This window comes from Bipolaris maydis (assembly GCF_028858645.1).
Source record: "Bipolaris maydis strain C4 unplaced genomic scaffold PSV08scaffold_18, whole genome shotgun sequence".
Lineage (NCBI taxonomy): Eukaryota > Fungi > Ascomycota > Dothideomycetes > Pleosporales > Pleosporaceae > Bipolaris > Bipolaris maydis.
The window spans coordinates 205,482-224,275 of record NW_027093874.1 but is presented as its reverse complement, the minus strand read 5'-3'; the positions used below and the strand labels follow the sequence as shown (position 1 = coordinate 224,275).

General features: G+C 50.6%; 7 protein-coding genes across 7 annotated transcripts; 4 read left to right on the top strand and 3 right to left on the bottom strand.

Annotated features, from left to right (window-relative positions):
• Window positions 1-1,991: 1,991 nt before the first annotated feature.
• Window positions 1,992-4,979, bottom strand: PSV08DRAFT_21158 (uncharacterized protein). Its single transcript, XM_014220370.2, has 3 exons — window positions 4,727-4,979; window positions 2,984-4,655; window positions 1,992-2,933 (listed from the first exon to the last, which is right to left on the bottom strand). Exons 1-3 carry the CDS (start codon window positions 4,910-4,912, stop codon window positions 2,194-2,196), a joined length of 2,598 nt encoding a protein of 865 aa, XP_014075845.1. The 5' UTR covers window positions 4,913-4,979; the 3' UTR covers window positions 1,992-2,193.
• Window positions 4,980-5,173: 194 nt separating this feature from the next.
• PSV08DRAFT_382911 (uncharacterized protein) lies at window positions 5,174-6,577 on the top strand (the record flags this gene model as incomplete). Its single annotated transcript, XM_014220369.2, has 1 exon — window positions 5,174-6,577. The coding sequence occupies one exon, from the start codon at window positions 5,174-5,176 to the stop codon at window positions 6,491-6,493; it is 1,320 nt and encodes a 439-aa protein (XP_014075844.1). The 3' UTR covers window positions 6,494-6,577.
• On the top strand, window positions 6,553-7,315 carry PSV08DRAFT_341256 (acyl-CoA N-acyltransferase). Its single transcript, XM_066092767.1, has one exon. It carries the CDS (start codon window positions 6,661-6,663, stop codon window positions 7,231-7,233), a length of 573 nt encoding a protein of 190 aa, XP_065947950.1. The 5' UTR covers window positions 6,553-6,660; the 3' UTR covers window positions 7,234-7,315.
• On the bottom strand, window positions 7,297-8,429 carry PSV08DRAFT_382910 (Malate/L-lactate dehydrogenase; the record flags this gene model as incomplete). The annotated part of the gene is made up of 2 exons (XM_014220367.1): window positions 7,297-8,040; window positions 8,097-8,429. 2 exons carry the CDS (start codon window positions 8,427-8,429, stop codon window positions 7,297-7,299), a joined length of 1,077 nt encoding a protein of 358 aa, XP_014075842.1.
• Window positions 8,430-10,213: 1,784 nt separating this feature from the next.
• PSV08DRAFT_211936 (uncharacterized protein) lies at window positions 10,214-11,798 on the top strand (the record flags this gene model as incomplete). The annotated part of the gene is made up of 1 exon (XM_014220366.2): window positions 10,214-11,798. One exon carries the CDS (start codon window positions 10,214-10,216, stop codon window positions 11,645-11,647), a length of 1,434 nt encoding a protein of 477 aa, XP_014075841.1. The 3' UTR covers window positions 11,648-11,798.
• A 455-nt stretch (window positions 11,799-12,253) lies between these two features.
• PSV08DRAFT_21144 (cyclophilin-like domain-containing protein) lies at window positions 12,254-13,212 on the top strand. Its single transcript, XM_014220365.2, has 3 exons — window positions 12,254-12,651; window positions 12,705-12,850; window positions 12,906-13,212. Exons 1-3 carry the CDS (start codon window positions 12,358-12,360, stop codon window positions 13,114-13,116), a joined length of 651 nt encoding a protein of 216 aa, XP_014075840.1. The 5' UTR covers window positions 12,254-12,357; the 3' UTR covers window positions 13,117-13,212.
• Window positions 13,213-14,071: 859 nt separating this feature from the next.
• PSV08DRAFT_382906 (general substrate transporter) lies at window positions 14,072-15,962 on the bottom strand. Its single transcript, XM_014220364.2, has 4 exons — window positions 15,778-15,962; window positions 15,408-15,724; window positions 14,883-15,353; window positions 14,072-14,830 (listed from the first exon to the last, which is right to left on the bottom strand). The coding sequence occupies exons 1-4, from the start codon at window positions 15,881-15,883 to the stop codon at window positions 14,099-14,101; spliced, it is 1,626 nt and encodes a 541-aa protein (XP_014075839.1). The 5' UTR covers window positions 15,884-15,962; the 3' UTR covers window positions 14,072-14,098.
• Window positions 15,963-18,794: the final 2,832 nt, after the last annotated feature.

Here is an 18,794-nt window from a genome sequence, read left to right as displayed (position 1 = left end):
CCTCGGGCCACATACGGTACCCTGGGCCTGTTTTTTTGCACACGTAATGCAATCTCTCCTCGTATGCACATGATCAGCGGGGACACACAGCAGTAAGTACATACTACTACTACTACTAACGGCTCCGTTGGTGCACGGCCATCTCACCGGTCTTTCTATACTTAAGATTCAAGCTTACACCGTTCACCGCACCTTGGCGCATTGCTGACTGCAAAACCGCCTATGCGGCTTACGATGATTTCCCCACGTTGCAAGACGCAGGGCATATCGCGGTAGCAGCAAGCCCGCTCCGCTGCTCCGCTCGCCTCTGAAGAGCCTCCTACGTACGTAAGCTTCCTGCTCCTTCCGCTCCAAGCGCCGCAAGTCTACCCAGTCTCCCTAATAGCACTGCCTCTATCCTTCGCGCCAGCCGCGGTCCTCGGCGAGCTCTTGAATTGGTGGCCTTTGATTGACATAATGTGCACGCCAAGTAGTATGGAGTTGTAAAGGGTCCGAATATTGTGCGCTAAAGACGGGTACGAGGGACACCGAGTGAATAAATGCCGTCGAGGTATTGGGGGTACATGCCGATAGAAGCGGCAACTTTCGTCAAAGAATGAAGCCACTTGAGAATAAGCATACTTTGCTGACATCGGCGTTTAGGAAAGTAAGTATATCATGGTCCCCGTTTCACCGCTGCCTAAACGGCGAAGACTGCATCTTCTCTAACCCTTCTCGGTCTTGAGCAGCCATTGCGGTATGTGAGTACCAAGTTTTGTTTTTCGGTGATGGCTGTGAAGGTGACACTTTGTTGCAATGGTTGCTGCATCCTTTTGTCGAGCCACGTGCTCCGTACAGATTCTGACCATAGCGCTCTTCCCTTCTTCACGGGTGAGCTGTGTGCAGCTTCTCCGACGGTACTAAGATCAGCTATTTGACGACGAGAACACTATCAACAAATGGGGAATTCTGCTAGAACATCACGAGAATAGGCGCCGAAGCTTTAGACGATCGTATCAGTAAACCGTATCCTCTGGAAATAAGTGGACAGAGCAAGAGCATAGTACTGCATGTGTGCTCATGTTTGGTAAGGCACCTCTGGTAGGGCACTGGCTGGTATTGTTTACATGACACCCCATCCGCATACAAAGCTTCAGTTTGATTCTCGAAAGTTTCTAGTAACAGGGTCGAATCTTTGGCACCACGGATAAATGGCTACTGGTAGTCTGCTAACAGCAACCTTACTCAAAGCGTGGACGCCCTGGCGCCCCTCCCCCCTCCAAGGTTCGAATTCCTGCATATCCATCAACCAGACATCGTCGATCAATACTGAAAAAGGCTCAATGACGTCAATATGTGCACCGTTTAGCTCGATAGGGAGATGTGACATAGCTGATCCCAACTGCACGTTTGACTCACAGATGCGGCGTGAGGCGAGCATCTTCTGCCTTTCTGATCCAACTTACGAAGAAATGTGGGTATCGCAAAAAGCTTCTGTGCTCATCGGTATTTGGATTATGGCTTTGTGACGCGGCAAATTCTATCACTACTTTCATCAGCAAGAGCGGGCATCGGCAAAAGACCAGCCCGTATTCTTGAGGTCAGAGCAGCGGTCGTATCATCATGACTGGGACAAGTGTTGAAAAAAAAAGCTGCATTACTTCACAGGCTGCTGTCAGCCACGCAAGTAGTTAGAGAAGTAGCTCGAGAAACGAAACAAGATTTCCATAGCTGCATACCATGCGATTCATGGAAAATACGATAGTCTGGGGACCGACCTAGCGAGGAACTCTAAATTTCTCCGTCCGTGAGATGCGCCTGAATCATAGTGGCAGTTGGGAGAAAGACAGCAACGGAATGATGCGGACTAAGTTTGCAAAGTGCCGTCGCGAATCTTCCGCCCTAGAAAGGGACCCGCTCAAAGAGACTCGCTTGAAAAAAAAACAGGCGGCTAGACAGGTCTCTTGACTCTTACATAGGAACACACTGATAGAACACATGTGGATGGGTATCATCCTTTGAATTAACACTTCATTCACATTGCAAGAAGAATACGCCACCCGGTAGCCTCGCCGGGCTGGTATCCATGACGTAACGCCAGCCTACCCATGTACCACGGTGCAAAACAAACAGAGCTAAGCAGAAAGAATGATATGTAGCAGGGACAACATCTCGAATCCGGGTATGATCGGAACATGATCAGCGAGCAATCGCCTACTCGACACCCTCCACTTTTCTCAAAAACTCTCTTACACGACCAACTTCGACGCCTTCGCCTTCTTCGCTGTCCAAAGCGGCTACCAAACCTTCGAGACACTCCTCGATTCGGTTTTCTTCTACCTTCGTACACAGGCTGACAACTTTGCGATACATCATCTCTAGCTGTCCGTCCTTTTCTTTCAACATTCTGCTACGCTTGAGAAGTGCCGTGTTGGTAGCAGTGTACGTCTCAATCCGCTGCCGAAGAACAGATGCAGCTGGTAGTTGTTGGAGAAGGAAATTCTGACATTGGGGTTGATGCGACACTTGGCTGAGCGTAGATGGATCTAAAGGTACTGACGTCGATAGATAGATTGGGCCATCAGAAGCACGCCTATCCAGGTGGTCTCCCGCTTGTCGAAGCTCATAGGGAAGGTCGTCTTCTTTGATGAGCAAACCTGCACCTTGGGTATCGGCATACCCGATTCTTTTCTTATCGTGCAAATCAATGGCACCATCGTTGACTGAAAGCATATGTCGTTGAGGTTCTAGCCATCGTTTGAGATTCGATATCCGTTTGGCACGATCTTGTCTTTGCCGTAAGCGGGCACGAAGTGTTTGTAGCTTTTGTTGTTCTTGCTTCTGCTGACTAGATAATTGTGTAATAAGCTCGTTAGTTTGATCAATAGCGTCTTGCTTCAAACGCGCTTCTTGCGTAAACTGCAACGACGCCGACTGGAGGATGCCACTCATTACTGCTATCAAGTTAGCTATACAATCATGTGCAGATAGGCTGGAGACTTGCAAGGTTGTATCTCTCGGCTCGTTTCCTCAGCTTTACTCAGCGGTGCCTTGGCCTTTGTGGGGCTGGTCGCTGTGATGAGACCTTGTCCATCGCCCAGGTCGGTGCCTACTCCAAAGTCCATTGGCCTCGTGCCTTTGTGATTCGGAATGGTGGGGTCGGCCTGAACTTCCATGAGCTGAGAGATGATGTTGCGGTTGCCTATCCGCGCTGCCAGGTTCAAGGCCGTGTTGCCAGCTTTGTCCCGTGCATTTACCATTTCCTGCATAAACCTCATCAAGCCGATAGGCTTAGAGTGATTACTGGTATCATGAAACGGAGGTGGTTGACCGCCACCAATATTGCTGCGGACGAGATACTCAAGGAGAGCCTCAAGGTAATACTTGCTCGAGGCTGCACGCCCCTTGATGGCGCACGTGACCGCAATGTGATGTAATATTGTTCGTCCTTGGGAATCGCGTAGCTCGATCAAAGGGGCCAGAATCTCTAGGGTTTCCGGGAAACAGCTGTGATCCAGGCTATTATTCACCGAAACGGCACTCATCAAAGCAGTCTGGCCGGAAGCATTTCCTCGAAACATGTTTGCGCCTTTGGATACCAGTAGTCGGATCAAGGAGACACGGGCCAGTGTCGCCGCCCAATGGAGGGCTGTGTTGGACGAGTTATCGATAGGCATATCGAGATCTGGGCCGGAGAGATGTAATATGGCGGGATGGTTTGTGAAATCTGACCTCGTCTGATCCGCAAACAAATCTGTTAGCATAGCCTGCTTCTCTTCATCTTGCTTGGTGTCGGGATATGGTAATGGCGGTAAAGCTGTGGGGACATCGCCGTCGGCAAGAGTAATGGGCTGTGCGGGATGGTGCTGATCGAAGCTCTCACTTGGTTCCGTTGGCGAGCTCATAGGGTTCATCGACATATCAGCCGCGGTAGGTTGGGAATAGGATTCGTCGTGGGAGGCCCGAATGCGCTTTCTTGGTGGTTCCTGTGATTCATCGACGGCAGTGGCATAGGCGGAATCTGTTTGGCCGTTGTGTCCGGTGAAGCTTGGTTCCGAGGTGATACTCTGCTGGCTGCTTGTGCGAAACGAATCTTGGCTGGTGAGAGGAGGCTGCGACTGCGACGGACGTGTGGCGCTTGTGCGCCTCTGGGACGAAGAAGATGGTCTGGGAGCAGGCGAATTGAGTCGCGCAACCTTGTTCATTGCTGCAAGGGCACTCGTGGCTGTCGACGAGATGTTGCTGAAAAAGGTACCTGTGAGATTTTGAGTAGTGGTGCGGCCATCGATGCTTTGTGTGTAGAAGCGTTTGCGGTTGGCAGCCATGGCTTGTTCCTTTGTAGGGGTTTCTATGGCGTGACCCGGTGCATGGCTGCCGTCGAGGGTGATGTCGTAGTCGAGAAGCGGGCGCAGGACGTCTTCGACGCCGTATTGGCGACAAAACTCGCGTCCGCGGCGGTAGTTGATCCACGTGCCTTGGTACTTTCCGTAACCGCCCTGTACTTTTTCGTGTTCTCCAGTAAGAATCTCCTTTTCCAATACCTTTGTGCGCTTTCCCTTATCGACGCCGGCAACCTTGAGGATCTGGGTAGCATTGAGCCAGCCGTCAGAGCGGCGGCGCATGACGGCGACACGGTTGACCTCCATTTCGTAGACGGATACGCCCGAGTAGACGGCCTTTAAGAGGAGGGAGGGGAGTCAGCATGGCAGGGTGACTGGAGGAATGTGGCTAGTAAAGGAAGGCCTACGGTATATATCTGAGGTTTGTCCATGGCATGATGGTGGAAGGCGCTCATGTCGGAAAAGGAGCGATTCAAGGCAGCAGGGGCAGCCATAAGGGCGTGGCCGTGGGGCGAGTTTGCATACAGAGCCGACTGTTGGTGCGACGGCGAGGCGGCGGGGAAGGAATGTGAAGTGGACATGACTTGCATCATGTCATTGCAGGGCGGCAGAGGGGTGCGCCGGCGTCGGCGTCGTGTCGTGTCGTGCCGTGCCGTTGATGTGTGTAGTGGAAGTGGTGGTAGTGGTGGTGGAGAGAAGCGGAGATGCGCGTCCAACGCGTCTGTCGGCTGTGGGTGCCCGTGCGGTAGCGCAATCCTCAGTCATGATGGTCGTCGTTTTTCTCCCCGTCGCATTCCTTGGCCTCTCCATCGTCGTCGTCGTCGTTGTCGCCGTCATTCTCGCCGTCGTCTTCCATGGCTGCACCCGGACAGCCTCTGCATATGCTGCGTGCTTTACTGCGCGAGGCCTCATACCTGCCCGATGCCACTGCCCGCACCTATTTTGGCCGCTACATTGTCTCCCGCTTCAAGGCCTACCAGCCCAGCCACAAGTCACTAGCCACAGGCCGAGCCACAGCCACAGCCACGGATGCAGCCACACCTTCACCCATACACACCCGCATCCCGCGGTTGCTACGCAAGGCGCGCAAAGGGCTGGCTCTTCTCCGCCGTGCCAACCAGGGCGATATTGCCTGTCTGCAAAAGGTCCTTTTCCTTGCATACGGCCGCGTGGGCAGGCGCAAGCACACGCTGTTGGCCCCCCTCCTCAGGCCCGATGCCATCATGGACGGCGGCAAACTGCCGCTCCCTACCGCTGCTGCCGAGGTGCCCCCGGCCCCGCTCCACCAGCTCTACTACACTTCTGCGCGGTGCCTGGGCCTGTTCGCCGCCCCTGTGCCCGTCTCCAAGACACACTGCACCATCGCCATCTCGGGTCGCTTCTCGCGCCTGCGCGCCCTCATCAGGTCGCAGCACCAGAAGGGCCTTTCCATCCAACGCGAGCTCAAGGGCCACCACCTCAACACACCCATACACAATGTCTGGGGCCGCCCCATGCCCATCAGGAGGGCGCGTAACAACGTCCGACGATGGTATGCTGAGACCATGACGAGGGTCCTCCCGCCCCTGCCCGCTCACGAGTGGGATACGATGCATGCCATGGTGCTCGGTCATCAGCCCATTGACTTGGTCAAGCCAAGGGCCAAAGCCTCCCTTGCCACTACTGCTGCTGGCCCTGATGGCGTTGCTACACCAGAAACCCTCTTTGCCAGCACCCTGCATGAAGCCATGGCGTTGAGTAAACCTAATAGAGCAGACAGGCCTGCAGGCATGCACCGTCCCCACGCCATCACCCCTAAGTTCATGAGACGCCTGTACACCAAGATCCTCACTCTCTGTTGCAAGCTCGAGTACCACGAAGAAACGAAGCGCTGGAAGGCCATCTGGGGTGAGCCCAACAAGACGATCAAGCCCAAGCTCTACGCCGCACCAACGGACTATGACCTCTTTGCTGGTGTGGATGCAAAAGGACACATTCCACACACACCAAAGCAACACGTCTTGGACAAATCTGCCCATGTGCAGCCACGCAATGCCGATGGAGAATATGTGCGTTTTCCTTTTTTCGTCGAGTTCCTTCCAGAGGACAACCCTTTGCGCAAGGAGTTGGACGAGTGGAAGAGAAAGCGTGCGGCTGCGGCTCGTGCGCCCACGCGCCAACAAAAGCTGCCCTGAGTGCGGGGCATCTTTTCAACTACCCACTCTTGACGTAGGCGAGCCCCGCAACGCGACACGCATGTATACAATAGGGCGTGTATGTACACATGTAACAAGCCCGGCCATGACCCGGATTCCTTTCTTCCGCACGCTTGCAGCATCCTCCAAGATCCTCCGAGTACACAATGTCGTCCGGCCACGCATCACTTCGCCACGCATGTCGTGAAGGTACACTTGACCTCCTGGCTATACAACAAATCCACACTAATGTCCGTCATCTAGACATTCCCACTATCTTGGCTCTCATCCGCGAACTTGCAGACTACGAAAACGCAAGTGACAAGGTCGAAGCTACCGAGGAAATTCTTGGCCGCACTCTAGCTCACTACGACCCTTCGACCTCTACATTTTCCCAAGGCTTTGCTCGTACTCTCCTCATCACTGACCCAGATGGAACCGTAGCCGGGATGGCAGTCTACTTCTTCAATTTCAGTACCTGGACTGGTGTCCCAGGAATTTATCTCGAGGATCTGTTCGTAAAAGAAGCATATCGGAAGAAGGGCTATGGTAAGAGGCTGTTGAAAGAGCTCGCGGCATTAGTTCTCGAGGTTGGAGGCAAGAGGCTAGAATGGAGTTGTTTGGATTGGAATGAGCCCAGCCTCAATTTCTATCAGAGTGAAGTAATTGGTGCGAAGAGGAAAAACGAATGGGTGGGATTACGGGTCGAGGGAGATGCATTGGCCAAGTTGGCAAACTAATGATATTTGGCTTCTATGGCTACAGACGTGCCATTAGCTCAAAATACTCACGGGAACAATAAATTACGGTGATTTGACCTGCAGAGATCTGACTCCAACCCTTGACGCTTCACCATTCAGTGCATCAATCTCAGCCTGTACTAATGGGATACCCGTTGCTTCGCGCTCTTTCTGCTGCAACTGCTCCAACTCCCCAGGAAAGTATATACGTTCTACTCCAGCCGCTTTATCTGCGCCGACAACCTTGTCGTAGAGGTATTGCATGCGATCTCTGAATTCTTGCAGGCTCATGAAAAGATCTGGTTTAATCGCAACCAAGAAATGGCCAACGTCAGATGGCTTGGAGGGATCATATGGACCAGTGACATTTCCTGCAAAGGCGGACCCAGACAAGACCCCAGAAAAGATATCCATCATAATGGCCAGACCCGACCCTTTTGGACCACCCATTGGAAGCATCACACCCCCGTCAAGAGCTGCGGTAGGATCTGTTGTCGCATTTCCGTCCTTGTCCAAGGCCCAATCCGAAGGAATCGGTTCCCCTCTCCTTTTCGCTTTATAGATCTTGCCTCTTGCTGCAATCGACGGTGCCATATCGAGAATAAACGGATTCTCGTTTCCAGGTGCGCCACAGGCTATCGGTGACACGCCTAGTAGCTTGGACTTTCCTCCCCATGCCGGCAAAGCAGGGCTAGAATTGGTAAAGACGAGACTCATCATGTCAGCATCCAAAGCTTTCTGAACAACCCATGCACTCATTCCAAAATGATTAGAATGCTTGACGCTGGCCATTCCAATGCCGAAGACCTACATGTGTTTTCTTAGTGCTGATTTAACCCAATGATAGTAGGCGCTCGCCTCACCCTCGCAGACTCAATAGCGGCAGCCATGCCCGCATCTGCAGCAACGAAGCCCCATCCATTTCTTCCATCAACTTGAGCTACAGCAGGCGTAATCTGATTGACTTTGGGTGTTGCCGTGCCGTCCAGGACTCCTTGCCGGACGCGTTCAAGGTACGAAGGAATACGATTCATCCCGTGTGTGTCAACCCCACGCAAATCTGCTGCAATTAGACAGCGTGCGACAATCTCCGCGTTATTTTTAGGGACCCCATTTCCTATAAGCACCTCTCGCACAAACCTCTCTGCTTCGTCTGCCGCTACAAAGATTTTGGTGTCTGACGTTGGCTGGGCCATATTTATAGGGAAAATGTCTAGAACTGGTGAAGCCTCTCTGTGCCAAAGGAGAAGACAAAGACTCAGAAGATGCTTTTTCTTCTCTTGCAAGCTTTGAGCTATGTGTACATGTACATACAGTCATACTCAACAAAGCCAGTTCCATGAGTCACTAACACGCTTTTGGCACGGATTCTTTTCCGATGACCCATCGGACTAGTATCTGGCGCTAGTGGCATGGAAAAGCACAACCAGCACATTGGGTATGGGACAAATGCGCCTTCTCACATACGGCAGAACATACAGGAGTACCATTCTGAAACTGGTTTGTAATGTAATAGTCCAAACATGCTATTGATTTACTCCTCAATATAGAGAAGTAAAAAATTTTGGTATGAAAAACTGATAAACCTATCATTTGTTACTTCGTTAGGAACCACCGTATGCTGCATGATATATGAGAAGTTGCAATATACCATGTACACAACTCGTTGTTGTTCAAAGGATCCTAGGATTAGAGCATTTGAAATCAACATTGGCACTTTGCTCATTGAAATGAGCCTGGCGCTTACACATTCGAAATGACGGATCATGTGACCGGCGAACCAATCTATACTGAGAACATCATCTGCACGTAGGATCCGAGAAAATCTCAGGGAAGTAGCCGCCAGTGCATAGCCATTACCAAGACACACAATCTCCAATCAGGCAAATTCATCGACGTTGCGTTTGCCCTATCGGGATTAGAAACGGAATATTTGGTATATGACATCAACTAAATTCGTATTGAGGGAGATGATATAGTGGGCTTATGTTCCGAGTTCTTAGCCATCACTACATAGTGACCCGAGCCAATCCGATCATGCAAGGCGCAGCAGTCATTGCTGCAACTGTGTGCGTAAAAGGGTAGTGTAGTAGGGCTATTTTTCCCATCAAGGGTGCTCCTTGTCCAAGTGGCAACCAATCTACTCAACAACTCGCCCAACCGGTCCTCAGATAGGCGTATTGGACATACATAAAATGTGTATCGTAATGTACAAGGAGACATGATGCAATCGCTCCAGGATCGCCGGGATCGCCATTTAGTCGTGAAAAACATAGTCCTGCTACCTTGTAGTACAAGGATATGATGATTCTATAGGATGCCTAGTTGCGAGATTACCACTGGGACCTAATGAGGTAAACAATTTATGAGGTAAACAATCTATAAGTGGTGTGTCGGCTTTCTACATCGGAAACCTTGGCATTCCCCATTTGGCAATCTAGTGACGAACACCACAACAATGACTATCCACGCGTATACTAATTATATGCATGTCAGGCGTCATGAATGTGATGCTGCCATCCCTTACGTTCTGCGAAATCAATGTCAAATGCGTATGCAAAGTTTGTTCCAAAAAATATCCAGATGAACCGGCGTGTGTTGTGAAATTGCAGTCACTCGTTTGACAGCGCTAATGCCTCGTTTGACAACGCTAGTAATGCTTCATTAGAAACAGCCCGAAAGTCCGATCCGGTCTTCTTAGTTTTCCGACACAGCAGTGATGACGAGCATCAGCCCCTGCTAGCTCTCAGCCGCAGTCTGTTAGCCCTCAACCGCAGTCTATCATTCCCAAGGGCAAGTCATTCAGCACGATGTGCTCGAAGGATTTGCTCAAGTATATAGTAGGACAGGAGCGCCACAGAAGATGTTCACCAACACTTCCAATAATATCAAACATTTTCCAAACACTCGTTCTATTTCTTACTTGACTGCTTTCATCATGGGTCTCTCGAAGCCTTCTTCGCTATCACGATACAGCTCCATGCTCCTTCTTATACCTTCAATCATAGCTCTTGTTTCAGCAGCAGCTGTGCCTGAATCAGTCGATGTTGCTGTCATCGGTGCAGGCCTGTCAGGACTAACAGCAGCACGCGATCTTCTCAAAGCCGGTAAATCCGTGGTTGTGTTCGAAGGGAGAGATCGTGTCGGCGGTAAAGTTTACAACAAACCGTTGAAGAATGGCGGTGTCACAGAAGTCGGTGCCGAATTCGTGGGTCCAACTCAGGACAAAGTACTTCAAATGATAGCCGACCTTGGACTGGAAACATTCGACACCTACATTGAGGGCGAGACGGTGCTGTACCTTAACGGTACAAGGTCAATTTACAACCCGGACCCCCAACTTGGTGGTGCGCCGCCGCTTGAAGAAGCAGCACTCATGCAGATCGCCAGTACGAGGACTCAGCTGGACGCTTGGGCAGCTGAAATAAATCCGGAGGCACCTTGGTCGCACCCAAAAGCATCCGAGTGGGACAGCATTACCTTTGATCAATACTTGGATACACTGAATCTTGTGTCGAATGCTAGATTCGCACTAGCCACATTCTGCAAATCCATTTTTGCCGCGGAGCCACGTGAGCTTTCACTGTTGTATCTCCTGGCATACGTCGCCGCTGCCGGAAACGAGACGACGGTCGGAAACTTGGAAAGATTGTCTGCTACAACGGGAGGAGCTCAAGAAAAGCGAGTAGTGGGCGGTACAGGTCTTATCCCGGAGCGTCTGGCTAAAAAGGTGGGCACTGAGCATATTGCGTTCAACGCGGGTGTCACTCAAATCACCAGGACCTACTCTGGTTATGAAATCGAGTCGCGCGCCGGCAAGGTCCGCGCAGAGAAGGTGGTACTCGCCATGGCACCCCCACTCGTTCATCAGATCAAGTTCCAGCCGGAGCTTCCCGAGAGTCGTCAGCGTTTGAATTCCGATACCAAAATGCCCGCAATCGGAAAAGGCATACCGATCTACAAGACACCCTTTTGGCGCAAAGAAGGATTAAGCGGACAAGTCCTTTCCAACTCTGGCCCCGTACGAGTGACTTTTGATAGCACTCCCGAAGACACTTCTTTCGGCGCAATCCTTGGCTTCATCCTTGGAGACGAGATGCGAGCTCTTGACCAACTCAGCGCAGAAGAAGCCCAGAAGCAGATCATAGACACCTGTGTGAAGTACTACGGAGATGAAGCGAGAAACGTTACCGAGTTCGTGCTTCAACGCTGGGACTTGGAGGAGTTTTCGAGGGGCGGACCAGTCGCCCTTGCTCCACCGCAAGTTTTGACCAAGTATGGCTCGGCGCTGAGGGAGAGTGTTGGCGGTATCCATTTTGCCGGCACAGAAACGAGCGAGTATTGGGTTGGATACATGGAAGGCGCGATTCGGAGTGGAGAGCGGGTTGCCAAAGAGATTCTGGGTAGTGGCTAGATATCAAGCCGGCCCGGGCCGGGTGAGACGGAACCTCCACTTTCGCTTGCGCAGGAACCCGTCTTATCCTGTCTTTATGTTAAAATGTTTGTAGATGGATATTAGATTAGACCGAGTCATTAGATTAATTTCTAGTAATGAATTAGCGCCATTCTGGTTTTACTAGTTTTGTCTATCTAAGTGTGTTTGCGTTGATGGGTTCTGAGTGAGTCCATGGCATAGTGAAAACCCGTTCATCCATAATTGGTGCTGATCAGACAATGTTAGAGTTTGAACGCAATGCTTTGGTGTAGCCTTATTGCTATATCTCGGGTCAGCAATTAGCATCACAGCTGCCAAGTGAAAAGCGTGACGAAGAGATGATTTCGAAGCAGACAGATTGACACATACAGTGTATAGCATTCCGTTATCTCAGTGCGCAAAGCTCATTTTTCAATGTCAACAGAAAAACAAAATATATAACTGATGAGGTCATTTTTTTTTCCAAGGACACGGTCGTCTCCGCGGTATAGGACGCGCCTAGCAACGCCAGTGGCGCTCGATGTATGAGGTCATCGTCACTACTCAGCTTCTTGTTTCCTTGATCTGCAACTTCGCTGCGCAAATCATCTCTTCCTTATTTGGCCGGTTCTTACTACTTACCGTCGATTGAGGTTTCCGCTATTAATTAACTTTTACAGACTTGTCTTTGCCGAGAAATCGAACCAAACATGGGTTGCGGAGGCAGCAAAGAGAAGAATGCTAGTAAGCCCACAGAGATGGCGCGTCCGGTACAGCACGACGTAAACACACCTGTGGCCGGTGAGGGCGCAACGGTCAAAGCGCGGCGGTCTCCGGACAACCCGATAGTATACTTTGACATTGTCATTGGAGGACAGCCGGTCGGACGCGTACAAATGGAGCTATTCCTCGATGTGGTCCCTGCAACGTCGGAGAACTTTAGGCAGTTTTGCACTGGCGAGTGCAAAGTTGGAGGATATGTGGGCAGCACTTTCCACCGCGTTGTAGGTCATGTTTATACAAAAACATCGGCGACTCATAGCTGACAGCAACTTAGATCCCCAATTTCATGATCCAAGGCGGCGATTTTATGAGAGGTGACGGCACTGGTAGTGCCAGCATCTTCGGCAGCGAATCATTCGACGACGAGAACTTCCAACTCAAGCACACCCACCCTGGGCTGCTGAGTATGGCGAACTCTGGGTAAGTCGGTTTCTGTACTTGGCAACGGATACGTGTACTGACTGGAGCATTGTAGACCTAACAGTAATGGGTCGCAATTCTTCATTTTGACCGCTGCTACACCACACCTCGACGGGAAACATGTCGTCTTTGGCGAGGTCCTAGACGGCATGGATATAATCCGGAAGATTGAATCGACTCGAACTGGTCCTGGGGATAAGCCGCTCAGCCCTGTAATAATTGCGGGTGCTGGTCAACTTGCAGGCGCAAAGCCATTGGAAAGCTGAGTGACAGTTATCGACAGAGGTCGGGAAGTGTGAGGAAATACAAGTTTTCAGTACTTTGGATCGAATACCTTTTCCATTCGAGTCGATTTATGAGCTATATAATTTAATTACTGTAGTGGAAAAATATTTTCGGTTACTTCAAATTGCATATTTGTAGAAAAAACAACGGGCTGAAGAGTGTGTTGGACGTTTTGCTGGAGGTGTATCCGCGTTGGCTGCTCGCAATCTAAGTACATGTTCAACCAAGGGAACTCCGGCCGATGCAGTAAGGGGGGCAGCTCTGAAGATGGCGACACTAACAACGCCATCGATGTCTGGTCTAGCATGCGGGCAAAGTTCATTTTGCGAGTACTTTCATGATTCTTGTCAATAAGTATATGTATGAGTCCTAGAACAAAATTGAAAACTTGCAGACACAGCATACAAAGGTCCGAGGCGTCCTTCTTGGCTTCATCTGGTACCGCTGTTCATCGTACGAGAGCCAAGACTCCCCCGCCGCTTCAAAAAAAAAAACATCACTTGCGTACGCTGACAGGTCGGCTAACATTCCGTAGTTTCCTCCGTGACATCGCTTGGCGCGGCTAGTTGTGCGAAATAGCGTAGTCTTGTGACCTCGGCAGCATCCCCGATGCTATCGGTAGTTTTAATGATACCGACAGGAGCCCCAAGCCACTATCAGCCGCTGTCCCAGCGGGAGGCGGGATGCCAAGGGGTGGAAGGATCCATGCCAAGAGCGCCGTCAGGCACGGCGTTGAACTAGGCTTTTTTGGCTGAGAAACTACAGTGCTTAGTACAAGGAGGGTTGACCTATTCTTTACCAAATAGAGCATTTGCAAATTGGTAATAAGTTTGAAGTCAGAAAATTGTTCATTCGTGCCATGCCGTGATGAAAGGGATTCCGACTTCTTTCGGCGACCAAGGAGTTATTATGAGGTCTTTGAGATATCAAAGATCCCGCTCCTCGAGCCGCCGAGCGCGCGTCTTACCTCTTGACGGCTTCTATTGTTTCAATACCATACTCCTTTTCTCCCATCGTATCTAATCCCTTGCTTCTCGCAACAACCTCCTCATGGGTAAGGATGGGCTTGCCACGAAGTTGAGCCCATACCGCCTTGTGCATTGGACGCAAGAAGAGCGCATCCATTTCCTCCAAACTGATACCCTTTGTCTCGGGCACGAAGAAGAAACTCCAGATACCCATGCCGACAAGGATAGAGGCGAAGAAGAAATATGCGCCATAACCTAGGTCAGAGATCATGTAGGGAGTGCTTCGGGCAATGATGAAAGAACCAAGCCAGGTATCGGCAGTGGTAAGCGAGACGCAGAGCATGCGAATATCCAAGGGGAAAATCTCGGATGCGTAGGTCCAGGTAATACCTTGCCATGTAGCGCAAATGATGAATGCGTTGACATAGACGCATACCATGGCCAGGTAGCCCCAGCCATTTCGTGAGACATCTCCCCTGAGTGCAGCACCAGCTGGGTCTGCCTTCATGACGTAGCCACCAATGTACCACATTGGAATGCAACCAAGAGCGGCACCCCAGATCAAACCCTTGCGGCGACCAACCTTTTCAACGACCCAAAAAGTGAAGGTGAACATGCCAAGCGTCTTTGCAATGCCGTAGAAGCCGGTGGAGAAGAGCTTAAGGGATGTACCTGAGATACCAAGAGTCTCAAAGATGCGTGGTGCGTAGTAGGTGATAATGTTTACCTGAGTGCGTTAGAAATATGTCATCTTGGTTGGGTTCCGCATATGCACTTACGCCGGTGAAAGATTGCAAGAACATGAGGGCAAGTCCAATCGCCATGCGGTTTCGGACACCCTTTTGGAAGAGTTTCATAAACTGGTCCTTCTTGCTCTTGCGGTTGGCACTGCGCTCCTCAACCTGAGCACGGATCTCGCTCATCTCATGTTGAATGTAAGCATGAGATTCGTCAAGACCGCGAATCTTGCATAGAATGCGTTGAGCGCCTTCGAAGTTGTCCTTCTTGGCAAGGTAACGGGGCGATTCAGGGCACCATGCGACACCGAGAAGGAGCAACAAGCCAGGAACAAGTTGGATGGCAAGTGGGACGATCCACTGTGTCGTGGAGTTGACGTTGATGGTTCGATCGGCAGCATAGTTGATCCAGAAGCCGAGCATACCGCCACCTTGGGACGCAATCTCAAAGATACCGACAAGTCGGCCACGGATTGAGGGTGGGGCAGTTTCGGAAATATATACAGGTACCACCTATGGAAGTCAGTCTTTGCCCGGTATAGACAATGTACGATGGTCAATGCCTACCATGGATGAAGCGCCAATGCCTAGGCCGGCTACAGCACGGCCACCATAGATCATGTTCAGTTTACCTTGGGATGCAGTCATGAGCGTACCGCCGAGCAGGAAGATGGAAGAAGCTATTATCATTGTCTTTTTGCGCCCTATACGCTCGGCAAAGGGGAACGCGAAGATTGCACCGAAGAAGCAGCCAGCCTGGAAAGTAGAGACGATATTTCCCTGAATGGTATCACGACTTGCTTTTGGGATACCATTGAGGCCAAAGTCTCGAATGAACGAGTTGAGCGCCATGGTACCGCCAATGACGGCCGTGTCGTAGCCCACTGCATCGGCGTCAGTATGGCAAGCACTAAGAAAAAAGACCAGAGAGGGTTACTGGCCAGCGCCGACATGGACGCGATAAGGGCAATGGTGTGGATCCGCCAATTGCGGACCTCTGGTGGGTCTAAGGTCCCCGAGGCATGAGTGTTAAAGCAACCCATATGTTGGATGGCAGTGAACTTGTTGGATGGAAAGATGAATGGAGTGATATGGCTAGACGCCTGACTGTGGCCTTTTGTGGGCAGAAGGACTGGAGGCAGCTTTATGCCCGTGGGCTTCGTCTCGAAAACAACATGGCCAAGTCCGCTACCGTGAGACTACCACGAGGCGCGCTACTGTCTTTCCCCGCGGGGAAATACCTGGAGGCGAAAATCGGTCCACCATGCACCCAACACCTGCTGTTCCAAGCCATCGACGACACCGTGGCAGCGAGTCTGGGCGGCGGCAAGCTTGGCGGCTGACTAGGTGAAGCCTTGCCGATGGTTGGCGTTTCCAATGATGAGAAGCGATAGGCGGGTGTCTGCGCGAAGGCTGCATGAGACGAGCTTGGCGGGCTGGCCTTGTATAGAGCGCTGTAGCGAGAATCGACTGTTCGGCACTGGCACGTGACCTGCGCGGGGTAAAGCGGGTCGCCCCATGGAGGGAACGGCACGCCTGTTTCGACGACCGTTGTCGGACATGCCGGTCGATTGGTATGGTTACATAGACGAACCTCCGCACCCAGCAGCGCCTCTTACCACATACCCCAATGCTGATCACCTGGAAAAAAAAACTTTGGTCATCCAGCACCTCGGACGTAGCACTGTGTCACAACTCCCTAAATTGCAGACGCCTCTGGATTGCACACACCCACACTGTATTCGATCCTCCTCCTTCTAGGCTCACCTCTGACTCCACGTACTCTGGGCTACGGGATGGATAAAGAGTTCCAGCTATCTGCATGCCATCTCGAATGCAGCCGCTTCCAAGACGATAATAAAGCGGGACGGCTAGCCAAGATGCGGCGAAACAGCGAGTGTTAATGAGTCGTTGTACTCGGTAACGTCGGCCGTGCACACACTTAGGGCCACTTTCCCGGCTTTCCCTGCATGGCAACATGTCTTAGCTAAGGCGTACAGCTTGGCCACCATACCAGCGCGGCCGGAAGCAGCACACCCTCTTGGTGTACTCTTACTCATACTCATCTCCTGATGTCATGTTTTGTTCAAGCCCGAGTTTCGAGTCCCAGTATCAAAGCTACTCAGCATCATGTTGGTCTTGGAGCCGATGAGGCTCTTCTGGATGTGGTGAATCCAATGGTAATATATGTGTGGATCCATTTGGTATTGCTGTCCTGGTGGACCATATCAGACCACGCGACACACTTCAGCGACTGGGGTGCTTGCGTGGAACCACCCATCCCTTGGCAACTTTGCTAACATATCTTTCATCAGCCGGAATCCCTACCCACTTGCAACTTCCAAGAATAGCGGGAAGAATTGGTGGGCGTTGACAGGTGTTCGGCTCGAACCATGAACTCAACCAAGCGCCAAGCTATACACAAGACTAGGAAAACATGTTGCATCAACCAGTCTAAACGCTAACAAGATGTGCGCCGTCTCGATAACAGGATCTCGGGTCCGATAACCGTCCCATTCCCCTCACGCACAGACATTTGTACCCCAGGCTAGACATTCAGCTGCCCGAGCTTTGGCTCCTTCACATGTGTTGGGCTAATGTAGTCTTGGGTTATTCATAGCATAGTTGCCCGACTATGTGGGGTGGCATTTGACTATAACAACGTACCGCCAGCCAAACTTTACCAACCTCAAATCGGCATTAGTATCATCGAAATGCATCTTAGAGTTCATGGCTCTGCTTTGTCCAACTCCCGCCGACGATAGTATTTCCAGCATGTATGAGAGCCGAGCTACCTGCAAGTATCCTGCCAAGCCAGCCCAATGAATCGACATCAGACTATGACCTTATCAATTTCTTATGCACCTATCAGAACACATAGGCTATTCTGAGGTGCTTAGCTGGTGATGACATTGTTTTGGCTGACTTATCCTATCTGCCTAATGGAGCAGCTATGAGGACCATCAAATGGAGTCGCATGTTCCTAAAGTATCCGAATCGTCGACTAGTAGTTTCAAGAAATCGATGCAAGAAGATCTTGGGTAAAGTCTTCCGCAGAGACAGTACCATGAGGTAGGTTGTTATTCATTGATCAGTAAGTATGCTCAGCCACTCTTCCCCCAGTCCTTGCATGCCTTCGGCTTACACATGTTTGTTTGATCATCCCAAAGCCGCTTCCTTTATGCCATTAGTTCCTACTAGCATGTCCTATCTTGGTCTGCTCTTGACGTATGCATCATGTCTTTCCTTAATTAGTGTAGATCGCTGTGGCTAGGTAAATGAAGATGCAAAAAAGGAGGAATCAAGTCAGCTTTGTACACTACAACTCATCAAAGTACCTCGCCTTTTTACCATCTCCATTTCTAAATGAAAACAGCTCTAGAAAATATCCCATCTAAAGAGGATTTTATATAGAGTGATCGATATCGACTTTAAAGACGGAAATGCCAAGACTTCACCACGTGACTCAGGGATAATGGCCAAAAAATGAAATTGCAAAAACAAAAACATACGACAGCGGGTATTCGCCAGTGGTCACCCACCTGACTACTAATCCGCCGATTAACTGCTTAAGTACGGAAGATCAAACGGGTTTCCCTGGGCCAGAAATCTATGGACGTATGTACCGGAATAATGAAAATGAATGTTACAGATTTACGAGTTATAGTAAGTGACGGACTTGGAATTTCCAATCTCCAAGGATACTCACGTGATGTTATCGATATCTCGAACCGAGCTTGGCACACCGCACTCTCACACTACCATACTGCCCGAAACAACATACACTCCATTTCGCACGCTGTAGAGAGATGTTGAAATGGAAAGAAAAAACACTTCATGCACTATGGGCAGTAAAAATCTTCTTGTGCACAGCGTTAGACATGTGAAGGCGTAAGTGTAAAGTTCGTCCATGACAACTATAGAACAGTGCAAGGCAAAAGAGAAAGGTTGACT

Bases quoted from the DNA above. Each gene is read 5' to 3' on its own strand.
- PSV08DRAFT_21158 (XM_014220370.2), bottom strand. From the start codon at position 4,912: ATGATGCAAGTCATGTCCACTTCACATTCCTTCCCCGCCGCCTCGCCG. The intron at 4,656-4,726 runs GTAGGCCTTCCT...CTCCTCTTAAAG, and splicing joins ACAAACCTCAGATATATACC to GCCGTCTACTCGGGCGTATC. The intron at 2,934-2,983 runs GCAAGTCTCCAG...ACTTGATAGCAG, and splicing joins GAGCCGAGAGATACAACCTT to TAATGAGTGGCATCCTCCAG.
- PSV08DRAFT_341256 (XM_066092767.1), top strand. From the start codon at position 6,661: ATGTCGTCCGGCCACGCATCACTTCGCCACGCATGTCGTGAAGGTACA.
- PSV08DRAFT_21144 (XM_014220365.2), top strand. From the start codon at position 12,358: ATGGGTTGCGGAGGCAGCAAAGAGAAGAATGCTAGTAAGCCCACAGAG. The intron at 12,652-12,704 runs GTAGGTCATGTT...ACAGCAACTTAG, and splicing joins GCAGCACTTTCCACCGCGTT to ATCCCCAATTTCATGATCCA. The intron at 12,851-12,905 runs GTAAGTCGGTTT...GGAGCATTGTAG, and splicing joins CTGAGTATGGCGAACTCTGG to ACCTAACAGTAATGGGTCGC.
- PSV08DRAFT_382906 (XM_014220364.2), bottom strand. From the start codon at position 15,883: ATGGGTTGCTTTAACACTCATGCCTCGGGGACCTTAGACCCACCAGAG. The intron at 15,725-15,777 runs GTAACCCTCTCT...ACGCCGATGCAG, and splicing joins GTCCATGTCGGCGCTGGCCA to TGGGCTACGACACGGCCGTC. The intron at 15,354-15,407 runs GTAGGCATTGAC...TGACTTCCATAG, and splicing joins GCATTGGCGCTTCATCCATG to GTGGTACCTGTATATATTTC.